Below are 25,188 nucleotides of genomic sequence, written 5' to 3' on the forward strand. Positions count from 1 at the left end.
CGTCGGTGTGTCAGGAAGCTGCCGCTTGATGATGCAAGGTTGTATTATGTGCCCAAGTGTTCGTCTTGTTGCCTTTTCATCCCACGGGAAACTTTAAATGTCTGCAAGCTTGTCATCGACAATATGGGATCTCCTTGGAAAAGCAACATCCTTTTTGTGCCAATTTCAGGGGGTGATTTCAGTTTGAGAAGACGTCTTGCTGTCCCAAGTGGATCCTTAAGCAGAGTCTGCCACCCTCCAGCTGTTGGAACTAGAATTCCCATCATCCTTGACTGCAGCCCATGCTTGGTGGTACTGATGGGAGCTGAAGTTTGGCAATGTCAGGAGAGCCACAGGTCCCCCAACTCTGCCTTAAAAGTTGTAACCCTATGATCCTGTATCCATTAAGGGTTGGAATCTAGTAGAAGAGGCTGCAGAACCTTCCAAACCAGTTCCTTTGTTAAGGCCATGGCTTTAGCTGGTTTCAGGTTCGATTCCTGGCATCTGCAGGTAGGGCTGAGAGAGATCCTGGCCTGAAACCCTGGTAAGCTGCTACCAGTTAATGTAGACAGTACTGAGCGAAATGGGCTTTGTATAAGGCAGCATGTTCCTATCTTTTCATTCATCAATGCATGAAGCGCATGTGTGCTACATGGCCAGTGTTTCCACACCCTGCATATGCAACAGAGTGCATATATTGTGGGAGCTTTGTAATAAGGACAGAATAAAAAACTGGAAGAAAACTATTTCCCATGCCTTAAAAGCAGAGATGGTGAACCTGTGGCCCTCTGGATGTTGTTGGACTCCAGTTCCCATCATCCCTGATCACTGACCATGGTGACTGGGGCTGATGGGATTTGGAGTCCCCAAGATCTGGGCTGCCACAGGTTCCTCATTCTTGCCTTAGAGGGAATAACCCACTTTTTGCAACTATGTTAGGAAATTGGATGTACACACAGATCCCGCTGACACAATGCTCAATACACAGGTCCCGCTATTGCTACATGAATGGCTGATTCAGATGTGCAAGCAGCTACTTCCTCATTTGTTTGTGCTCTGCTGGTAGCAGCAGCCATTTTCAGACAGAAAGCACGGAAGGAGGGAAGGTGAGAGATCAGACAAATCATTTCCCCCCCTTTGTCTCTCCCTTGGTACTTGGCTGCAGCCATTTCAGGAAGATACCATGGAGGGAGGTGGGAGACTGAACAAAACATGGATCAGAAATGTTCCCATAGGAAATAATGGAAATCGTCCACTCATTATGCAAACGCTCACCTATGGAACAATTTCCTGGGAACGTATTGTATTTGGAAAGCGGGAACCTGTGTGCTATTACCACAGAAAAAAGGATGCATGGAGGAGGAGCATGGTAGAACGGCTGAATTATCATCCTGTTCTTTATATTTCACCTTTCTTCCAAGGAGTTCAAGACGACATACATGATTCCTTCCCACCCCACCTTTCTTCCCACAATAATCCTGTGAGGTTGGTGAGGCTGAGAGACAGACACCAGTTCAAGGTGAGCTTCATGGCCGGAGTGAGGATTTGAACCAGGTCTCCCAGGTATTAGACCAACACTCTAACCACTACACCACACTACACTGGCTCTCACACCACACTGACCACAGCTGTCAGTGTCATCTATATTGAAAGGCAATAGAACTCTTGTCAATGCCCATAAGAACGTAAGAAGAGCCTGCTGGATCTGGCCAATGGCCTATTTAGTTGAGCATCCTATCCTCACAGTGGAAAACGGATGCCCAGTGGGGAGAACTGCAAACGGGACCCAAGCACAATAACACTCTCACCCACCACACAATTGATTTCCATTACTGCCTCTAACCATGGAGGAGGAGCATAGCCATTGTGGATCGCAGCCCTTGATAGCCTTTGTCCAATCCTCTCCCAAAGCTATCCAAGTTAGCGGCCATCACTACTACTTCCTGTGAGAGTTAGTTCCGCAGTTCAAATATGCCTTGCCTTTCCCTCTGGGCCCAACTGGCATTGTCCCACCAGAACGAGGCTAAGAGGGTGGGTGGTGGAACAACTCCTCCTTCTCCTTGTTCTTCTCAAACTTCACTCACTTGGAGAGGGCAGGAGAATAGGCAGGGCAAGAAGGCCCCAGGTATTGAGAGCTGGCCCCCCTGCCCCTTGCACAGGGGTGCAGGCCTCAGTAGGGCTCAAGGATACGAGCCCCACAATCACAGTCTTACCTGGCTTGCTGGCACACCGAGCACGTGAGCTTGCTTGGCCAACAGCTGCAGCTGTTTGGTCCCCTGGAGTGCAAATCCTCTCTGGGTGCAGGTTGAAATCACAAGGCCATAGATGTGAGGAGGCACAACAGGCGATGCCATCAAAATAATGTCTCCTGGGAAGTGCAATGTGGGGCGAGGAAGCAGAAGGAGGTTATCAGACTGGCTCTGAGGGGCTCTTTGTACCACTGCAGGGACCTTTTTACGCGTGACTAATCCCAAGAAGAAGGGTGGTGTTAGAATATCATCCTTGTCCTTTGTTCTGATCACTATTGCCAAATTACAGTGGTACCTCGGGTTAAGTACTTAATTCGTTCTGGAGGTCCGTTCTTAACCTGAAATTGTTCTTAACCTGAGGTACCACTTTAGCTAATGGGGCCTCCTGCTGCTGCTGCGCCGCTGGAGCACAATTTCTGTTCTTATCCTGAAGCAAACTTCTTAACCCAAGGTAATATTTCTAGGTTAGCAGAGTCTGTAACCTGAAGCGTATGTAACCTGAGGTACCACTGTATGGAATTAGAGACAAATTGGAAGCAAAGGAGGAGGCATGAGGGCCAAGTTGCTCTGAATCTTCTATGCAGGCAATTTCAGTTAGGGAGGCCAGAGAGTTGTTGTTGCTATTATTCCACTTATTATTTATTATTTATTATTATACCACCTTTCAGCTGAAGATCTCAGGGCAGTTCATAGCATACAAATACAACATAAAAACACAAAATACATAATAAAAACAAGAACGAAACAAACCAATTACCCCCCCCCCCATTTTTTTAAAAAAGGACATAGAATGATAATCAGTCAAAGACCTAGCTGAAGAGCTATGTTTTTGCCTGGCACCTAAACAGGAATAATGAAGGCACCAAGCAGGCCTCCCTAGGGAGAACATTCCACAAACGAGGAGCCACTCCATGTTGCCACCCTTTGGACCTCTCATGGAGGAGGCACACAAAGCAGGGCATCTGATGATGATCACAGTGTTACGTTACCAAATTAGCTTGCTAAGGACTGAACTTAATGCGACATAGTTAATGCAACCTACTGCAAAGAAGTGGTGGAAGCATGAAAGAAGAGTTCTGTAAGGAAAGGAGATTCGATTTCTTGTGCAATATTTGCTTCGCAAGAACAACCTTTGGTGGTGGAGACAAGAGCCGCTGGAGGCCATAAGGCTGTAGCGTCCTGCAAGTTGCTTGGTTCTTGGTCAGCATCTGCCTTGTGGAGTGAAGGCCTAGGAAGTCTGTGGTGGAAGTGTTATAAATGAGAAAGACAAACATATTGAACAGTTGCAGTCTAGAATTCAGGTGGGATCACCCCACACAGTTGTGTCCCAGCAAATTCCGGGAATTGCATTTTGCATTGAGCACCAATCCACCAACACTTATACAAATATTCCCTCCAAATAACTACTTGGCCTGAGGTTTGCAGAGAGCAATACCTTAATCAAGAGACCATTACCTTTCAAAATTCACCCTTCTGTGAATTTTTGCAATGCATTTTTCCAGCCAAACAATGCGTACAAAAATGTAGGTGACAGTGAGCATAAAAATGCAGACATTCATTTAAAAAACATACAAATATGCATCATTTTAGGGAAATGTGCTTGCAAAAATGTGTATATTGGTCAAAAGTGCACATGAAAATGTATATGTTATGAAATACTCACACTAAAATACTGATGATTTTTCACAAGTATTAAAAAAACACACCAACAACCCACAACTATTGGTAAATTGCTGCAGAAATGGGGAGAACCAAATTTAAGCTTGGAAAAATGAGAAACTGTGAGCAACCAAAATTGACAGAGTCATCCTACTTGAGATGAAGTGGTTTGTTGGGTGAAGCTTATCATAGGATGTAGTTAAAATCCTGTGGCAGAGCAACAAGGATAGAACTGCAAAGTTTCAAACACAGCCCAGTCCTTTTTACACCTGCCATTATCACATCAAAAGACCAGAGCAAACAGCAATTTTTTTGGCAAGCGATATCTATTCTCACCACCCCTCAGCCTCTATAGCCTTGATAAAAAGCCTTCACAGCCATCTTTCAGATTCACACATTTTTTTGGCCAGCTGAGGAGGGAAGCAGCAAGGTGAAATGTACAGAACATCAGAGCTGGTAATAGAAACCCATTTAGAAACCCAACACACTGTTTGTGTCTTGGTCTTCCATCTCAAAACATGGAATAGGAAAATTCTCTCTCTCTCTCTCTCTCTCTCTCTCTCTCTCTCTCTCTCTCTCTCTCTCTCTTGTCCAACCAGCAGCTCAAAATTCTTAAAGAAAATTCTCTGGGCATGGGTGTTCAAAAGTACAAGCGGCATCTAATGGTCAGGGCTGAAATCTTTACAGTCAGTTCAAGTTAATGGTGTGATTTAGAGCATACTTTCCCTAGAATAAATTCCCACAACTTTTTTAAAAAGTGGGGGGCAGGGCGTTTCTACAAATGTTCAGGAGCTGAGACTGGCTTCCTGGGGAAAGGGGGGTCAGCAATAGATTGTCTGCTTTAAAAAATACATAAATCCAAATTAGTTTTGCTGCTCCCAAAGCAAGAAGCAGCTGTGATCCTATTGATAGCTGTATCATCACACTTTTCCTGCTCAGTAACCCCCTTGGAAATACATTACATGATGATGCAGTTACAGATGGGGGAGAAATCAGATTTGGTTTGCATTTCAATGAGAACCTACTTAATTCCACACCTCCTAAACCAATGCATGAACTGAAACATGGCTATCCTTCAAAAGTGGACAGTTGGAAACTGTGCTTAGCAACCAGGCAGAGTGGCATGATCTTCACTGAGGTTGCACAAGCTCTGATTGGCTATGTAATTCTGGGGGAATTTTCCTCTGTATGTTTGGTTGAATGCCTCCCTGCTATGTACAAGGACTGAACAAAAAAGGACAAAACCTCTCTGTTCCTTTCTCCTTAAACTGGACACTGCTTTTTTGCTCAGTATCTTAAGTGAAGTACTATCAGGACTTTTCTCCCCAGATTCCATCTGTGTTATTTAAGTGACTTGGCTAACATTCCCTTCCACCGATTATTCACTAAAAACTACCTTCCATGGAGATCTTTCAGCTCAGTACTACCCACAAGCTACTCTCACAGAATTCCAGCACCTCACACCCATCTGGAATTGTCACCTTGGTTTGCTGCGTTTGCCAACAGGATTTGGAACTCCACCGTGAAGCGTCCCGTCGCAGCTCACCCTCCCTCCAAACCAGAAGCACAGCTCCCTGTGTACTCGGCTGTCCATGTGAGGGAGGTAGGCAAGGGGCTCGGCTCGGCTTGAACCATAGATTGCGCTGATCGAGTGGCAGTCCGTAACTCTGGCCAGCTGTGCGTCAGAGGGGCCCATGATATCTTGCAGGATGCCACGGGCTCTTGGTCCTCTCAGGCTCAGTGCTAGCACAGAGGGCCCTTTCTCTTGGGTATAACAAGAAGGCGGTGTTACTGGGGAAGAGAAATAAGAGAGGTGAAGACACAAAATGGAACATAAGAACCTGTGAGTCAGACTCTCCACCCATATAGCTTAGTACTGCCTACAATGGCTGGCAGTGGTTCTCCAGGCTTTCAGGAAAGAGTCTTTCCCACTCAGAGATGCCGGCGATTGAACCGGGCATCATCTATATGAAAAACAGATGCTTTACCTCTCTTCCCTCCTTGCTGCAGCCCAATATGTTTGCCATATTTTAATAACTGTCTGCCATTTACTATTTTATGACAGTGAGAATGTACCTGAAGTTTACCGACGGTGGCTCAATAACTGCCTACCATTGTTGTGCTGCAGTCCAAGTTGCCCAGACACTCCATGCCCCTCACCTGTGCTAGAGAGGAACATGTCCGGCTGCGGGTAGAGCAGGCGGAATCCACAGATATCCAAACCAGAGGCAAGAATCAGCTGGAGTGTGTGATGGACAGCCATGGGGCTTCTGAGCAGGGTCTCAAACAGCAGCGCCATGGCAACCTGAGCAGGGAACAGAAACCAGGAAGAAAACAGATAGGGCTCCAGAGAGTCACATGCTTAGGAGGAGGGGACATTTTAAAATTTACAATTAAGGGTTATTTTTCAGATTTCAGAGAGAATCCTCCCAGATTTAACACAACCTTTTTGAAAGGGATGAAGCCCAAAAACAAGATCCCTCTCTGAAACCTTGGGGAGCCATTGGCAGTTAGTACAGATCCACCTCTCCCCCAACTTTTTTTCTCCAGATGTTTTGGGCTACCAACTCCCACTGGGTCTACACAGTAATGGCACACACCATTTGGCTTTAGTTATTTTTCTAAGCCCAGCCTTGCAAGAGATTAGGATTATCCTAAATCTCTTGCGCTTATATTACTGGTCCGAAAGTATTCACTCTTCCACCACCAGCTGAAATGAAGACACCGTTAGGAATGTGATTCACTTGGAATTGTGTTTGATCTGATTTCAGACTTACCGACTGAAACAAAACATTTTCTATAGAAGTGTGCGGCTCTAGCTCCTGAAAGAATAGTTATTTTCTTGTGGTTGGGTTGACTTGAGGATCTGCATTCTTCCTATAACACTTTATTTTGAATTACCTCCAAGAACTAGCTTTGTTCTTATGCCAATAAACGTCCAATGAATTCATCATTATCGGGCACTTGAAATGGAGTGTTACCAAATGCTCCTTCTCCGTAAAGGCATCTTGAGGTTTACTCCATTATAATAAACACAGTTATAAATCTACTAAAGTAATAAAAAGCCTTCTCCAGCTAGAAGAATAAAACCCACTCTGGTCTATCAAACTAATTACAGCTCCCCATGTATTGACTTTGCCTTCAGCTGACTGATAAGAAACCATCCTGTAGTTAATTCCCCATCGCATAAAGGATGCTGATCCTAATTTTTTAATAATAAAAAATAAAGCTGGAATCTGCAAATCATTTGCAAGGACATACTTGACCTCAGCACCCGCTTCTGCAACCCACAGGTTATTCTATCAAAACTTGTTTACATGAGGCCTTATCCCAAGCCAGTAACCTCTGAAACTCTCTTCAGCCCTAGGTCTGCCTGTATCAGTAATGGAGAATCTGTGGCCCTTCAGATGTTTCTGGACTCCAACTCCCATCGCCCTCAGCCAACATAGCCTATGGACAGTGATGATGGATGTTGGAGTCCACTAACATCTAGAGGGCCATAGGTTCCCTGTCCCTGGTTTACATTATCTAGAGATCATCTCACAGTTGTAACCAGTTCAAACTGTAGAAATCATCTGGACACTTAGAGATATAAGAAGGTATGAATCTATCTGGTCCACCTGTTCTGAACCACAGTGACATCCAGCACTGAGATCAAGTGATGGCCCAAGCAAGATGGAGAGCAGTAGACCCAGGGCTCCTGAATAGACTGGAAACTAAGACCCTGGACAAAGACTGACCTGGTAGAATAAAAGAAGTTTTCACCTGGCACTGAAATGACCATAAAGAAACTTTCAGGAGAGTCTCTCTGGAGAGGGCATTCCACAACAGTGGTGCCAACAGAAAGAAGGCCCCCAACTCCCTGGTCGTCAGCTGCTTCACTTCACTTGGGCCTCTGAAGAAATGATCATGGTATGCAGGAAGGAATAATGTGAAATAATATATTCCTGGTTGTTTCTTTAGGGCAGTGGTGGGCAAACTTTCTCACAGGCAGTCTTCTGAAGGCCACCTGCTTTAGGAAGTTCTCATTTCCATACAGAATTGTCATGACCTTTGAATGACCCAACACTGGCAGGAAGTAGGCCTGCACAGTATGAATGACCTGGGCTTTCTGAAGAAGCAAGGAGACAGATATTTTGTGGGTGGGAGTTGGTTCTTTTGTACCTCACTTTCTGTGTCGCTGCTCTCTCTGATATCACTGCCACTGGGGAAGTATTTTTCATCCGTCTCTACAGTCTGCCAGTAAAACCCAGCTGGCACTGCAAAGGCCTTCTCCAGCGCCTGAAATGCACAAAGGGAGAGCTGTTGTTTGTGAATTATCTTGATTCTTCAAAGGCAGGGACTGAAAATAAAGACAGTACAGTGAATGCCAAGGATTGAAATCAGAAGAGATGGCGCAGCAGAGGCATTAGTCACTGACACATCATTTCCTCTGCTGTTTCTGTGCCAGCCAGTCCGATGCGAGGGAGACCGAGCTAAATCCAGTGGTACCATTTGCCCTAATTGACACTTTCGGGCAAATAAACAACAGCAGGAAGAAATTACAGCATGTTGCACCCAGAATCTCTACAGATCTGTGACTACACTCAAAGGGAGATAAACCAGCACTATGCATTGGGGATTAAAAGGCCATTTGCTGTTAAACTAATGGCCACAATGGCTCCTCCAAACTGCTTTGTAAACTCATCCACCTTGGTAAATAAGATTGGGCTGTATCTAAGTCATATTCAGAGTGATCCCACGGAAATAAATGGATTTCAGTCTTCAATGATTTCAGTGGGTCTACTCAGAGAAGGGGAGACGTGTGTGCACCACCTTGATATGAAAAGGTGGAATGTAAATAAATAAATAAATTCCATTGAAATGGAAACTATATTCTTATTCTTATGCAGCTCTATTAATTCCAGTGGCATTCAGACATGAGAATTTAGGGACACAGGAAGCTGCCTTATAGCAGGCCAAACCACCTAGCTGAGTTCTGTGTGCACAGTACTCTGGGGTTTCTAGGGACTGGATCAAGGACCTTTTGCATGCAAAGCAAATACTCTACCACTGAGCTATGGCTGTTCTCAAGGGATTGTGCCCCAGTGGACAGTTCCTCTTCCTTTTTATTGTTGTTGTGTGAGGCATAACTCATGGCATAGTCAGAAGGGTACTAATCCTGCAAGCAGCCTCAAATGTAAAAGAAGAGAAGCCAGAAACAGATAAAAGTTTTCATCGGGGATAGGATTCCTATGTAGAACATGGGTAGGCAAACTAAGGCCCAGGGGCCGGACCCAGTCCAATGCCTTCTAAATTTGGCCCGCAGACAGTCTAGGAACCAGTGTGTTTTTACATAGGTAGAATGTGTCCTTTTATTTAAAATGCATCTCTGGGTTATTTGTGGGGCCTGCCTGGTGTTTTTACATGTGCAGAATGTGTGCTTTTATTTAAAATGTATCTCTGGGTTATTTGTGGGTCATAGGAATTCGTTCTCCCCCCCCCCTTCAAATATATAGTCCGTCTCCTGACAAGGGCTGAGGGACAGTGGACCGGCCCCCTGCTGAAAAAGTTTGCTGACCCCTGCTGTAGAGTAAGGAGGTTAAGAAAAGCAGGTCTTTCAGCACCCTGGACAGAGCTCAGGGAGCAGACAACCTGTTCCAATAGCTTCTCTTTCTCAACTCAGCCCTTTTAAGTTTCCTCCCTGACTACACTTCTTGGGCCCTCTCACTGAGAAGCACGGAGGCTTAAAGGGGCAGCCCTTTGGCCTGGAGCCTAGCCTAGCACTCCACCATCCTTCCAGGCTTTCATGCCGGACACACTGCTTACATTAGCATGCCAGCTCTGTGGAATGAAAGGCTCTTGGAGATGGTTATGCCAGCCCCTAGCTGGACCTGAGCTTCTGAGCTGCAGCGGGTGGGAGAAAGCTTTTGCAATCCACCAGTCCACTCATTCTTTGTTTAACCATGATTAAAACTATTGGCAGTGCTGCCATTGGTAGGGATGGGGAAGAAGTTTGATTCAGTTCACATTTGATGCCGAATCTTCCAAATTCTTAATTTCTGAAACAGTACGAGAACTGAAACACAGCAAACCTTTGAAATTCACACTATTCAAGATTTTGCAATGCAGTTCTCCAGCCAAGTAATATGTACAAAAATGCATATACTAGGAGATGGTGCACTTAAAAATCCAATGCATCATGGCAGGGGAAATTGCTTTGCAAAAATGTGTATATTAGACGAAATTGCATTAAAACATATTGGGGGGGGGGGGGAATTGCACTAAAATCCAGATGAATTTTCATGAGGGCTTTTTTTTAATTGCAAATTGATGTGCAAATGTAGAAGACTAACATAAAAATGGAAAAATGAGAAACGGAAATTGACAAATTTGCCCATCCCATGTCAGCATCAGTAAACAGGGCCAAAGGCAAAGCGTGGATACGTTACCATGGAATCTGAGTTAAGGGTAGCAAAGTGGCTGAAGTGGATGGGAGGAATCTCAGGAAGGAAGGGGTATGACTGATTCTGCATGTGACTGTCCAGTTGTGCTTTCCACCAGATAACATCCAAGAGAGACGTTTGAGAGAGAAACATGGAGCTCTGCTGATGGAACAGAGACATTCCCTGAAGGGAGTTCTTGGGCTGCAAAAAAGGAACACAAGATTAATGGCCTGGTCCTCTGGTAACAAACGAAATGTGGTACCTAGAATGAGAAGCAAAGTGGAAATGGCATTCTAGGACATAAAAGTGGAGGGGATTTTATTAGCATCTTAATACAGTTCAGCACTGCTTCCCATATTTTGTGCATTAGTACGTAGCAGACTTGTTTGCAGTGGGTAGTATAGGAATCACAAACATTTATAATTGCCTAAATTAAAAAGATAATGCATAGTTCATAAACAGACTGTGAAACACACCCTTCCTTAGATGTTACCAGCAGGATTTTTGGTCTCCCCTCACCCAACAGGAAAGGGCACTCCAGTGGGCTATCATAGGCATGGACAGAAAATAAATCTCAAGGAAATCTGAAAAGCTAGTGCCAGATAGTTTATATCAAGGATGCGGAAGCTGTGACCCATCTGCCATCAGCCCCAGCCAATACAGCCAATGGAAAGGGATGATGGGAGTTGTAGTCCAACAACATTTGGAGGGCCACAGGTTCCCACAATACATGGACCAATGGCTTGACTTAGTATAATGCATCTCCTTATTTATATCAGCCATTTCTAGTTTTATCAGCCATTTATTTGGAACAATGAGGACTAGAATCAGTTTTCAGGGGAAGGCCAATAGCTTGGTGGCTGAACATCTGCTTTACACAGAGAAGGTCTAGATTCAATTCTTGGCATCTCCGGGTTGGTCTGGGAATGCCCCTCCCCCATCTGAAACTCTTCACAACTGCTTCTAGTCAGTGAAAACAAGCCTGCACTAGATGGACCAATGATTCAGGATAAGGCAGCTTCATATGTTCCTCAAGACAGGGCTCATGCTTGTTAGCTCTAGAAGGTTCTGAGGTGTTGTTCTGCAAGGGCACAGGACCCCCAACCACATGTCCACACAGAGATCAAATGAATAAGACTTTCTCCCTCACATCCTTCTCCTTATCTGAGAGAGCTAACCTAGCTAAAAGCAGGTATATATTATTTGAATACTCTTCAAGGCTGTCCTGCAAGGACCTTGAACTCATCAGCAGATGAAGCATTGTTAAACAACTCTTTCCTCCAACTCTTAAACAAAAAAGCTCTCTGCCACATGAAGAGATCCATGAGGCAACGGTCCCCAAGGAGATAACTTGCCGAGATAAACATGTCAGGGTTTTTTTCACAAGGTGTCTATTAAAGTGTTTTTAAAGGAGGTCACAGAGATGCTGCATGTCTCCACTGCCAAGAAAGGCTGGAGAGTTAAATCCAAGCAACAAAAGAACCCCCAGGGAGGCTGCCAAAGGAGAAAGCAGCGCCCGGGTGTTTATTTGCTTTCTCTCTCTGCTGCAACTGACATTTCGGAAAGATTTGGTTTATGCGTTTCCCATCAGGTTTTCTCTCTCGACTGGTATGAATGTCAGCCGTACAAATGCCTCAAATAAGAAGAGGAACAACAGCATCCATTGCTGGCAGACAGAATTTTGAAGGCACCTTTGTAAGAGAAGGGAAACACCAGATACAAAGCTCATTGTAAAGCAACAGGAGGCTTGGTTTTTTTGTGGCACTGAGGCAGCTTGCAGGCTGACAGAGCTACTGGGCATGGTATTTCCTATGCTGCGGTGCCACCAGTGGAGGTTGGCTGGTTAGAGCAAATGGGGCACAGTTTGACCAAGCTCAGTCTGCCCTCCGCCAACCATCGCCTGCCTTAACTGCTTACAACCAGTTTAAGGGGTGCCCCTGGCTGTCAGCATCTCCTCCTCGGTTTCAGTGTTGACCCTTAGAGAACTCAGCAGGGAGAGGGAGGATGGGGACAAATCTAGAAGGAGTTGGCTCTGTTTGTCATTGGCTCTGGCTCCCCCTACTGCTGGGCTCCCTGTCTTCCACCCTACCAGGCACAATGGGCACCAGTCACCACGGACTGCCACCCCCAGAACAACCAGAGAAGGCGCTGTGGTCCTGAGTAAGCGACCTGAGGAACCAGCAGGGGTTGGGCTGCCGCTATAGTACTGTTCCTCCAGCAATGTGTCCCACTCATTAGGCATGAAGACTGCCACGCCATCAGAGCACCAGCCTGCCTTTTACCATCTCTGATGCTTCTGGCCCTTTTGCTCCTCATTCCAAGGTGGTACTGCTGTTCTTCAGCACAGCTGGATCCAGGTGGCCGAAGGAACCAGCAGAGTCCTTAGTTGTACTGCTATAACTGTTGATAAGAACAGCCTGGCCGGATCAGGCCAAAGACCCATCTAATCCAGCTTCCTGTTACCAAGGTCACCAATCAGATGCCTGAAGGAAGTTCATAAGCAGAACTCAAGTGCAGCAGCACCCACCCCACTTGGGAATCCCAGCAACTGATATTCTGATACATCTTGCCTCTGAAGCTAAAAGCAAAACACAGCCATCATGGCTAGTTGCCACTGTTAAGCCTCTTCCTCCATGTAGTTGTCTAATCTAAGCCATTCAAGTGGATGACAGTCCCTGCCTCTTGCGAGAGCAAATTCTACAGTCTACCTATGCACTGTGCAAAGACGTCCTTCCCTTTGCTCACTCTGAATCTTCCAACATTCAGCTTTATGTGATGGCTCCTATTCTAGGACTATGGAAGCAGGAGAAAAACCTCTCTCTAGCAGCAGTCTCCACACCACTGGATAGTTTTACACACCTCTTTCATGTTCCCACTTAGTAGAAGAAGAGTTTGGATTTGATATCTCGCTTTATCACTACCATAAGGAGTCTCAAAGCGGCTAACATTCTCCTTTCCCCTCCTCCCCCACAGCAAACACTCTGTGAGGTGAGTGGGGCTGAGAGGCTTCAGAGAAGTGTGACTGGCCCAAGGTCACCGAGCAGCTGCATGTGTAGGAGCGGAGACGCAAACCGAGTTCACCAGATTACGAGTCTACTGCTCTTAACCACTACACCACACTGGCTCCCCATCCCCCCCAGGCCCCTTCTTTCTTAGCCTGAGCAGCCCCTTGCTTCTCCCTGCCTAGAATCCTGGGAACCATAGTTTCCCCATACAGAGCTACAATTCTCAGCATCCTTGACAAACCACAGTTCCTAGAATTCATTGGGGAAAACCATGCACATTGGATCACCAAAGAATTGATGCTTTTGAATTATGGTGTTGGAGGAGACTCTTGAGAGTCCCATGGACTGCAAGAAGATCAAAGCTATCCATTCTGAAGGAAATCAGCCCTGAGTGCTCACTGGAAGGACAGATCATGAAGCTGAGGCTCCAATACTTTGGCCACCACATGAGAAGAGAAGACTCCCTGGAAAAGACCCTGACGTTGGGAAAGATTGAGGGCACAAGGAGAAGGGGACGACAGAAGACAAGATGGTTGGACAGTGTTCTCCAAGCTACCAGCATGAGTTTGACCAAACTGCGGGAGGCAGTGGAAGACAGGAGTGCCTGGTGTGCTCTGTTCCATGGGGTCATGAAGAGTCGGACACGACTAAACAACTAAACAACAACAACATGCACATTGGATGTGCTTTAAACATATGGCGCAACATCAATCACTTTCCTCTAGGCAAAAGAGGAGGGGAAGTTGAGAGCACAGCAGCCACAGCTGTCACATTACGGGTTTTATGACACACTGCAGAAAATGTGGCCTTTACTGCTCTCTGGCAGCCAGGTCCTTAGCTGCAGATGATAAATGCTTGCTGCAGCCAGGGTGGGGAGGGGATGAAGGGTTTTAAACGCCACTGAAATATTAAGCACCAGATTGGACTAAACTGCTTAAGTCAGAAGTGTCAAAATATTAGTAGCTTCCGGTGATTCTCACTGGATGATCAATACACACTGAAGCCTTAATCATTACCCACTTTGCTCTCTGTCTCCTGCACTTCTTTTTTAAAAACCCCAGCAATTAGAAGGTAAAGGGAGTGCAGGATTTTGAATTCGCCAATAACCATGGTGACCTGCAGCTTTGAGGCAATGCTCTTTTAGATAATCCTTGTGCCTCGCTTTTTTTTTTACTTTATTGTTATGTACTCTCAGTTAGCAAGTCATGCACACTCTTAACTTGTGGATAAGTACAGCTTTCAGCATCCATGTGATTGTAACTGAGAAAGCATATAGCATCTCTGCAAGCATCCTAGAACACCAAAATATTGTAAAATATTCCCAACTAGACCAGAGCCATGGTGACAAGAGACCTGTGTCTCGGCACCTGGGCTGCCAAACAGCTGGAAACTGTCAAGAAGGAGGGTGTGATTTATAGAAGAAAATCAGCAAGTGGGAGGAGAGGTGCTTAGCCCCCCCCCCCTTCCCCACTTCACTACTCCCTATCCTCTTTCATGCATCCATGAGTCCAAGAATCCAAAAGCTCAGCTGGGGGGAAAGAGGCTAAGATGAAAGGGTTTCAAATAGTGATAGGCTGAAGTAATCAGTCCAGCCAAATTTCATAAATTCTTGGGAAGGGGTAGAGTGAAAACACCCCTCCCCAAAACCGTATTAGTCTTTGGTGGGCAAGTGAATTTAACTAATTTTCATATTACCTCTAAATAGGAGGTGCTTGGGCTTTGTTGTTGTTTTTCCTTTTCTTTCTTTTCTAACAACAAGAACAAAAATCCTTGCCAACGCTTCAGATGATTTATTGATAAGATTTCATACCTGCCCTTCTCCAGAAGGTCCCAGGACAGGTTACAACCATATCATCATACAATTATAAAAACAAGGGAGGGAAATCCAGACAAAACCAGAACAGTAAGAACTAAACAAATAAGCTGCTCCCAGACATTGCACATTTCTTGGACATTAAAAAAATAAAAACAAAAACCCTCATCCATCTCAAAGGGAAAGTGAAAATATTTAAATTCATGTGAGTGCCCCGCCCAAAGCTTATTACAATCTGGGGGGGGGGGTGTTATCACCCCTTTCTTCCCTGACAGCCCTACTTTAAACCCCCATCTCAGCCTCACCAGCCACCTAAAGCTGACATTCTGAATGCATGTTTGCCTTGTGGGGAAAAGCAGCTGCAGGCAGCAGCTGAGCATGAGGAAACTTGCAGACAGGGAAGGGTTAAATATCCCACTCCTGCTACTTTTGCCAGTTTGGTGAAACCCCAATTATATTTTTAGCCCTTGTGCTGATGGTGAGATGCCTTGGTGGTCTGCTGTGACCGGTCAGCAAAAAGGCTGAAGAATCTGTGGAGGTGCCCTATTACTCATCCTATTATCAGTTTCTGTTTGTCCTATTGCTACAGGTCTTTTCAGTTTCTGCAGCCTGTGGACATGAACAACATTCTTGGAGGTACCAGACCAGAGACACCACGGGGCCAGCAGCTCCCTCTTGATGCCAGTAGTCATGGGCCTGGTCGCCAGACTCCCTGGTTCAAGACCCCACTGGCGCTTTAGAGGGCCTCCTCTCTAAATTTAGGGAGACACATTTATGGCATCGAACAAAGAACAGCGGCTCTTACTCAACAGTGGAACAGAAAGACAGTTGCAGTGCTGCTGCTTACTTCATGCTTCCGACTGCTGTGGACTTCCGACTCGCTGACTGGTGTTAAACAAGCGTGGAGTGCCAGGGCATCCTTACACCAGATCTGCTGCAGCCCCAAGACCTGGAATGGTGCTTTGCTCTCTCCTCTTGCTCCCAGGCAGGGTACCTGTCATTGCATTTGAAAAGATGACATGGATTAACTGATCACGAGCCTAACTGGGTCAAAGCAGAGCAGAAACTCTGCAGAATTGCCTGGGAGTCTTCAGCTGGGGTCCAGCCAGTCATCTTCCTCCCTGTAAAAGCCATGTTCTGCCATACATTGCTAGGGCAACCCAGCCAGATGGACAGGGAATAAATAATAAAATGGTTATTATGATTATTATACTCTGCAGCAGTACTGTAGTGGCAAATTCAGAAGCACAGGGTCCCTTCACGATAGCCACAGCCATGACCTTCTCACAACCAAACCCACCCACAATCAGGTCCCCTTCTAAGATTATGCAATAATCTTACACAATAAGAATAATCAGGGATGCATTGCAATTATCAATGCAGATCTCCGTGTGTTGCCTTCCAGCTAGGTCTATTGTTTTCTGTGTACATGCGTGCAGAAATCATTTGGGGTACTCCTATATCTTCTTTCAGAGTGGCTTAGCTTGTGTTTTCCTTGAAGTTCTATTGTGTGTAACAGAAATTGCACACCAATCTCTTCAAACTGAAGCCCCTTGTGATCCCATTGTTCCTAAACGCTTAGCTTTGGAGCATGCAGAACAACTCCCACCCAGTGCTCTTCCCACACACCCTCTCCAGAGTGACCCTGAGAGCCAATCCTCAGTGGCTGACTCATCCATCTTTCACTCTGATTGGCTTCCATCAGCACAAAAGGTGAGAAGACTTCTTCTCAGTGGTTGAAAAGCTGCTGTTTGGGCAGCTCTAGAATGCTGGCGGCAGAAACAGTAATGGGTCTTCAACGCCCCCACTATGACCCTGGACCACAACACCTCTGCTCTACACTGTACAAAGCAAAACACAGAAGCAGGGGAAGGTCATATTCTATTCACTCCGCTCTCAAGCCTGTGCACATTCATCTTAGTGCAAGGATCCTGAACCTCATGCATTACCCCACTTTCAGCGAGCTCACTTTTGGCCGCTCCACACAGTGGCTTGGGAGACCCCTAATAGCCCTCTCTGCGTAACATGATCCAAGAGAGATCTGTCCCAGACACCATTAATCCAGGCCTCTGTTTAGAGGCTCTGATTCGGTTTTCCTTGTTTTGAATGTTTGAAATTTGTTTTTTAAACTGTTTTTAGTGATGATTTCATTGTCCCCCCCCCCCCCCCGTAAGCTGCATTAAAGCTTTGGGAGACATTTATACATTTTAAATGAGTAATATAATAATATTACAGCGGGCACTTGGCCTTAGCAGTTTTAATGACAACCTCTTCTTAACATCTTTTACCTGCTGTACTGGCCACCCTTTTTATTCCTTTTATTGTTAAATAACTGGGGGTTACTTAAAGCAGAACCACTGAAATTAACAGACATGATGAACTCAGCACCATTAGTTTCAAAGGGTGTACTCTGAGCAAAAGTCAGCTGAATACAGTGCTGGATTATATTCAGCTAACTTTTACTCAGAGTAGACCCATTTAAATGAATGGCTGTGAGCAACTTATGTTAGCTGAATACAACCCACTCCTTTTTAATTGGTGTTAAATCTGCCAGACTTCTTTTGCCCTTTTAAATTGTAAGCTGCCCTGAGCGCTGCAAATGCAGAGCAGAAGGGTGGGATAGATATCTTACCAAATAGATAAACAAGTTAAATAACTATACGAGAAGCACATTTGACAGCTAAAAATTACAGGGTTCCGTCATGGTTATGTGCTTTATCATTGCTTCCAACGTATGCATTTTGGGTAGCTCTGCAACAGAGAGCAAGCCTGTAACTCACTCTTAAGTTTCCTAGGAAGAGAACAGAGAGTCCTTATCGACTGGCATGTTCTCTCCTGCAGCAACACAGTACATTGCCCTTATTGATGATAATAGGGTCAATAACCTCCGTTGCAAATCAATGCTAAGTGATTACGCTATTATGAGGAGCTGGTGCGTGGCTTTTTCTTTTCCCAGGGAGCCTTCCTATTCCCCCAGTAATGTGCATTAATAGTTGTAAGCTTGTCAGTTACCTTCCACTTTGAATGAGAAAATAGTTTTTCAGGAGATTCTATCTTGGGCAATAGAAGGAGGATGTTCCACTTATGCCACATCCACACACATTTAAGGCCCTATGATGCGACTTCAACAGACAGGACAAGGAAGCTGGCCTTTCTTTCCTAGAGCAACAGCTTCCCCCAAAGAATCTTGGGAGCTGTGGTTTTTAAAGGGTGATGAGTGAGAGTTTGTTGGGAGACACACACACACACACACACACACACACACACACACACACACACACACACCCTATTCCTCTTCCAAGGCTACAAGTGGTTTAGCAATCAATTCCTCTCCCCAGGAAACTCTGGAGCTGACAGCTATAGCACTGACTGTTCACTGATTAACCCTTTACAAGCAATTTCACGCAAAGCCTAATAAAAAACACAGATTGAATGACCTTCGTCGCTCTGACTACATATTTTAATAGAAACCAAATTTTGACACTAGGCAAAAAAAAAAGAAAAAAAAAAAGAACAGAACAGAAGAGGAAAAACTCCATTCCATTCTAACCCATCACATTTAATTATCTTTGGCTCGTTTCTTCCCCTTGATTTCCTCTCTCCCCCTCCCCTTTCTTCTACGTGACTTGGAAACTAAGAACCAGATTCAGCCTATTGACTTTGGAAGCAGCCAGAGAGGATTGGAAGCCCTGCTTTGCATAAGCTGAGCCACTGCTGTCATGGGTGGAAGATGGAAGAAAGGCAGATTTGGAGGATGATATATTTCCTTGAGAAATGCAGGCTGCGAGGGGAAAGGAGTCTTGCCTCCATCCTGATCAACTGCAAGCTGCTGGAAGACTGCATCAGGAGGACAGGAAAGAAGGGGTAATCAGACAACCCAGCATGCCAGTGTACCTTGTGTTGCCTGCTCAAAAGGTGACTTGAACAGCTGGGCCTGTGGCAGTGAGGTACCGTATTTTTCGCTCCATAAGACACTTTTTTCCTCTTAAAAACTAAGGGGAAATGTCTGTGCATCTTATGGAGTGAATGTGTGGTCCCTAGGGCTGGGGGGGGGGCCTGGGCTTCCCCCGCCAGCCCCGGCCAGCTCTGGAGCAGCTCTGGGGTAGCCCTCAGGGCAGCAGGATGAAGGCTCCCCGCTGCCCTGTGGAGGCTTCACGGGCTACCCCAGAAGCCAGAACAGCTAGAGAGAGCGCTGCACAGCCTTCATCCCGCTGCCCTGCAGAGGCTTCGCACGGCTATCTCTGGCTTTTGCAGGAGGTGGGGGAAGGGGCAGACCCCACCTCCAGCAAAAGCCAGGGATAGCCGCGCTCCCTTTAAAGAGCCGCGTGGAGTGTGTGTGTGGCTCTTGGGGGCTTTTCCCCGAGGAGGGAGGGGGCAGCCCATCACACACTCCACGCGGCTCGTGAAAGGGAGCGCTGAGCAGAGCCTGGGATGCATACAGGCTCTGCTCAGCGCTCCCTTTAAATGATATTTTTTTTCTTGAATTCCCCCTCTAAAAACTAGGTGAGCCTTATGGTCAGATGCGCCTTATGGAGCGAAAAATACGGTATATGGGGAGGAACACCATCCAGCAACTTTAGGGAACAGTCGTAGCTCAGTGGGAGATCAGCTGCCTTGCATGCAAAAGGTCCCTGGTTCAGTCCCCAGCATCTGCAAGTAGGGCTAGAAATGCTCCTCCTCTGAAACCCTGGGGAGCTGCTGCCAGTCAGTGTGGACAATACTGAACTCAGTGGACCAGCGTTCTGACTTGGTATAATACAGTTTTCTATGCTAACACAAGGGGCACCATCCAAATAAAGCTAAGCACTTTTCTGTCGCATCAGCATGAACAGATGAGATGTGCAGCGCCTTGCGTAAATCTTTCCTGTTCAGCCCCGGGGCTTTCTGAAGTGGGACCCAGTTGTGTGCACCGTTGATGAATGTGAATTAATTTCTATACAAAATGTGTATGCAGCTTTTATGACATGTTTTGTTCTTATGTAATGCACCACTTTGATATTGTTGATATTAAGCAGTATATACATTGGTGTAATCAATAAATAAAGTCCATGCCTACTCAGAAGAAAGTGTTGCTGCATTCAATGGGACTAAATCCTAGTAAAGGGGTTCTGTTGGCAGTTTGGGACCAACTCAACTTGCACGAAGAGGAGTTTGCATGAAGTTAAGACAGACAAAGTGAGTAACATTCAGATTCCCCAACTACCCCTGTACCTTTATCAGCATGCTGACTTCTCTATGTATCTCTTTGTTGTTTAGACTGATACATCTTAGGTTGCATCCTCATTAAAACCTCCTCCTCACACCTCTCTTTCAGACCTCAAAATGAGTGGTCATCTCTGAACTATCCTCTGAGAGAACAAAAGAGCAAGCACAACTGCCTTGTTCTTCTCTGGACTCAGACTAGAACCCTTTCCTATATTTCTTACAATAATTATTTCCTTACCTACGAGCATCTTCTGCAAGTGACTGCAACAGGTAAAGTCTTTTTCCCCCCCTAACCAGATTCACAAGCCAAACACTGCAGATTTTGTATAATAAAGGGCTTCAACAGGTAAATCGAGCCAGTTATCCCAGTAGATTTAGAATTGCAGCCTTCAAACACCCAGGCTTAATGCTGCAACTTTCTATGCATGCCTATCTGCTGGAAGTAAGTCCGACTGAAATCAGTAGGGACTGTCTTCTGAGTAGACATGTATAAGATTTCCAGGTTAAGTTTCCCACTGAAATTGACTGAGCATAAAAAGTGCTTAACTTTGGCTGGATCATGCTCGAGCAGTCAAATGCATTTAAATTATTAAATCATTTTAAACATTGATTTTTTTCCCAAATGAAATTTTAAAAAAATAAACACTGCCAAGCTTTGGTCAATTATTCTGGTGCCTTTCAGACCACTGACCAGAACACTGAAAGTAGGAGTAAGCATTTTGCTTATTATTGAGAAATAGGATAGAATATTGCCTGCATGATTCCCCTTATGGGTGAAAGGGTTAGAGGCTTTCATTGTTTAGAAAAAGAAAAAGAAGCTGAAAATTCAGGGAAGAGTTCAAATATTATTTACTAATAAATTAAATTAAATTCATCACCTGCCCTTCACCAGCAGATCAAGGGCAGGTTAAAAACATTTAAAATTAAAAACAGTTAAAACATATTACAATCACTTGAACAAGGTGGGTCTTGAAAACACACATCAGGAATACTCAAAGAGAAGGGAGTCCAAGATGGGTGGTAGTTTCTTAAAGGTGAAATATTGAAGGCACAAAAGCAGACTATACCAGAAAAGTGGGAGACATCTAAAGAAACTGTGTGGCTGCATAAAGAGCTTATGGATAAGCTGAGTTTTAAGAAGGGCATGTATAAGAAATGGAAGAAAAAGGAAATAATGAAGGAGGAGTATACACAATTAGCCAATGGTCTCATGGAGAAAGTCGGGCAGGACAAAGTTCAGAATGAGCTCAGGCTTGCAAGAGAGGCTAAAAATAATTGTAAAAGGTATCTTCGGCTATGTTTGAAGCAAGAGGAAGAACAAGCAAGTAGTAGGTCCTTTGCGTAGGGAAGACGGAGAAATGCTACTGGGTGACAGAGAGAAGGCAGAACTGCTCAACACCTACTTGCCTCTGTCTTCATCCAAAAGGAACCTGGTGATAACAGAACAAATGATGCAAAGTGGGAGCTGCAGCCCAAGATAGGGAAAGAGGTGGCTACTTTAAATGAATTCAGATCTTCAGGGCCTGATGACCTGCACCCAAGGGTACTAAAGAAGCTTGTGGATGTAATCTCAGAGCCTCTGTCTATAATCATTGAGAATTCTTGGAGAACAAGTGAGGTCCCTGAAGACTGGAGGCAGGCAGATGCTGTCCCCATCTGATTGGATGGCCATCCATAATGGGGCACCCCATAGCTGCCTTTGACTGGACTTAACCATTGAGGGGTCCTTTACTTTTACCTTTTGTCTTAGTTGAAATTCCTGCACTGCAGGGAGTTGGATTAGATGACCCTTTGAGTCTCTTCTAAGTCTACAATTCTGTGATTTTATTGTCTCATGTCAAAGCCCAGGGTAATGAGATGCGTCTTTAGCATTTGCCCAAAGCTGCACAGGTTGATTTCATCTTACGCAGCTTTTACAAACATGATCGCAGCTTTACACGTATCGTCAAAACTTGGAAAGCAAATAAAAGGGGGCAGGACAGCAGGAAAAATCCCATAGAAGGGCCGCCCAAGATTTCACAGGATCCCCCTGCTTAAAAAGTGCTTTCCATGTCATGTTTTCCAGCCATGGAAGGAACATTTTAAGCCTTGCTTACCGGACTCTGAGAAGGTCACACAAGGCTTCTGGAATCATAGAACTGTAGAGTTGGAAGGGACCCCGCAAGTCAATGCAGGAATCTTTTGCCCTCCGTGGGGCTCAACCACATGGGATGAAGATCCTTCCGCTCTTACTAGCTGAACTATCCTGCTGTCCCAATTTTCCCGCAAGATCCATTATGGGTAGTAGCAACCTTCTGATTTATTGGAAATCTCACATATCTGCACTGCAGCTTTATATCTCCCTTTTCATCTGGCTAAGAGAATGTCCTGCAAAGACGCCTGCCTCCAGTTTGCAACACTTCCTAGAAGCTATTTGTTCCACTCACCAGAGACAGGAGCCAGGTCACAACTGCAGGGTAGATGCTAGCTGCTGCCAAGGGGGTTCCGGGAAAGAAGCTGGTCTGCTGGCAGCAAGGGGCAACCTGCCCGCAGCTAGATAACCAAATGGTCATGAGCAGCATCTCTCTTTTGGCGCCTTTTGGGGTGGGCAGCGTGTTGACAGGGGCAAGAAAGGAGGCCTCCTGTTAAAAGAGAGCAGGGATATCAAACTCAAATAACAATTGCACCAAACCTGTAAAGCACTCTGATAACTACTTTAGACAGTCGGCTTCCCACAAAGAATTATGAGAGCTGTAGTCTGTTAAAAATGCTAAGAGTTAATAGGAGACCCCTAGCTTCCCTCCCAAAGCTACAATTCCCAAAATTTCCTGTGAAGAGGGAGTGACCGTTAAACCACTCTTGGAAGTGTTGATTTGGGGGGGGGGGAATTCTTCAAGGACTAGATGGGTCATTGGCCTGATCCAGCAAGCTCTTCTTATGGTCTCTGTAGAAAATGTGAGGAAATAAATCAAACTTTCTGGTGAAAGAATACAAAAGGTGGACTTAAAGGACTGTCGTTTTGGCTTTGGGATACAGAACAGTTAAGATTTGGAGAGGTTTCTAGAAAATTGCTTATGGACAGGTCTAAGCGTATCCTTCGCTGTTATTTTCACCCCAGCTTTGGTCATGGCAACTTAGCAGGCAATCACTGACGAGTGGCAAATTACTGACTGCAGACATCTGCCAAATGATACATCTGCTGCACACTTCTAAATGGGAACTGACTTCTCTAGGCAGTTTAGCAGTTCCAGAGAAATCCTCCGGCAGCCAGCGGCTCCCTTTGCCTTTTTGGTGAGATGTCCCCACCTTTGCACACTCCATGGGAGCCATGTGTGAAAACAAGAGGGCACAGAAAATGCATTGGGTGACTGAGTTTTGGGCTGGTCACAGAAAGTGCTGAAAATTAATGTAAGTCTCAAGTCTCAAAGCACTTATTTGATTGAGTAGATAGCAGCACTGTTATTATTAAAATGTATATGCCACACTTTGTCAAAAGTCCACAGGGCAATCTAGAACATAGAAGATAATAAACTATATCAATACATAACTTTATATTCATACCAAAAAATGAAAGCTGTTATATAAATTCAAGTCATAAAAATAAACAACACATCTTTATAGATAATACATAATAGTATAATCCAGCACTTCAGGGTGGCCCTGATTCAATCCAGTGTGATCCCGGGACCCAAATAAATTCAGAGGCCTTGCACATTATTTAATTAGGGTTTAAAACCCTAATTAAATATGTGATTAGATGGCCTGTAAGCATCTCCACTCCTCTCCTCTCCACTGGACTGCCCCTCCCCGATCACTCCAGATAGACCTCATTCAACCTGGAGTTGCCTCAACCCAATTCGGCTGAATTCCGGGTTAACCCAAACTGACCCAATTCAATTCACGATCCAGGTAGTACACAGACCTGCTACATAATTTCTAATACATAATGAACATAATGAATGCATACTAAGCAGCTATATAATATACACACGTTCAGAAAGAGACATCTTTCCTTATGTGCCCTTCCGAGGATCACAGAACAGCTGTTTATGTGAGGCTTCGTTCATTTTATCCTAACAACCACCCTGTGAAGCATATTAGTCAGAAAGGCAAGTCAACCTGCCCAAGGCTGCCTAGGGAGCTTCACAGCTATGTCGGCACAAGACCACCAAGTGAACTGGAGACTCTAGCAGCAAGGCCACACGCTCACCCTGGACTACTGAGGGCAGTTCTAAGATAAGGTTACCAGATGTCCCCGTTTCCCGGGGACAGTCCCCGGATTTACAAATCAGTCCCTATACAAAATCCATTGAAGTTATAAAGTGTCCCCAGATTCACTGAAACAAATTTGGTAATCTTATTCTAAGACAGAGCAGCATTGTCTTGGTAATGGCTTGAGATGTTACAGATGTTCTTCAGCCCATCGCAATCAGATGACCTGAGGGACCAATTCAGGCCTAGCTAGCCTTTTTACGTAACTGCTGTTCCAGGCTTGGCTCCTCAGTTTGAGCCACTCACCACTGATGGAAGCTGCTGAAAATATCTTCCCTCTGAAGAACATGACCACAGGCCCATCTTTGGCCATGCCATCTGCCTGTGTAAGGCAGATGGGCGGGGTATAAATAATAAATTATTATTATTATTATTATTATTATTATTACTGTGATGCTCTGGATATTCCGGCCCATGGATCTCACAATAGCAGTTGGCTGAGGTCTGACGGAGGCGTCTCAGTCACCTACTGAAATCAGATTGAAGGGAGATCTCTGGGAGATTTGCAGTAGATTGGCCTGGTAGATGAAGGGAACGCAGTGGATGTAGCCTACCTTGATTTCAGCAAGGCATTTGACAAGGTGCCCCATGATATTCTTGTA

The 25,188-nt window shown here is 45.2% G+C and overlaps 1 protein-coding gene across 5 annotated transcripts in view; it reads right to left on the bottom strand.

Moving 5' to 3' along the window:
* Positions 1–25,188, bottom strand: part of DNAAF8 (dynein axonemal assembly factor 8) — a 92,243-nt gene that overhangs the window by 37,153 nt on the left and 29,902 nt on the right. For 3 of the 5 annotated variants that reach the window (XM_079952474.1, XM_079952472.1, XM_079952473.1), the window contains exons 11-19: positions 22,762–22,956; positions 15,978–16,124; positions 15,013–15,060; positions 10,319–10,513; positions 8,052–8,168; positions 6,048–6,192; positions 5,369–5,678; positions 3,359–3,465; positions 2,193–2,347 (exon numbers count right to left, since the gene is read on the bottom strand). In XM_079952474.1, coding sequence (XP_079808600.1) covers positions 2,193–2,347; positions 3,359–3,465; positions 5,369–5,678; positions 6,048–6,192; positions 8,052–8,168; positions 10,319–10,513; positions 15,013–15,060; positions 15,978–16,124; positions 22,762–22,956 — 1,419 coding nt within the window. The remainder of the gene's footprint in view (positions 1–2,192; positions 2,348–3,358; positions 3,466–5,368; positions 5,679–6,047; positions 6,193–8,051; positions 8,169–10,318; positions 10,514–15,012; positions 15,061–15,977; positions 16,125–22,761; positions 22,957–25,188) is intronic. The other 2 variants (XM_079952476.1, XM_079952475.1) reach the window with 2 other exon arrangements.

This window comes from Podarcis cretensis (genome assembly GCF_951804945.1).
Source record: "Podarcis cretensis genome assembly, chromosome: 14".
NCBI lineage: Eukaryota > Metazoa > Chordata > Lepidosauria > Squamata > Lacertidae > Podarcis > Podarcis cretensis.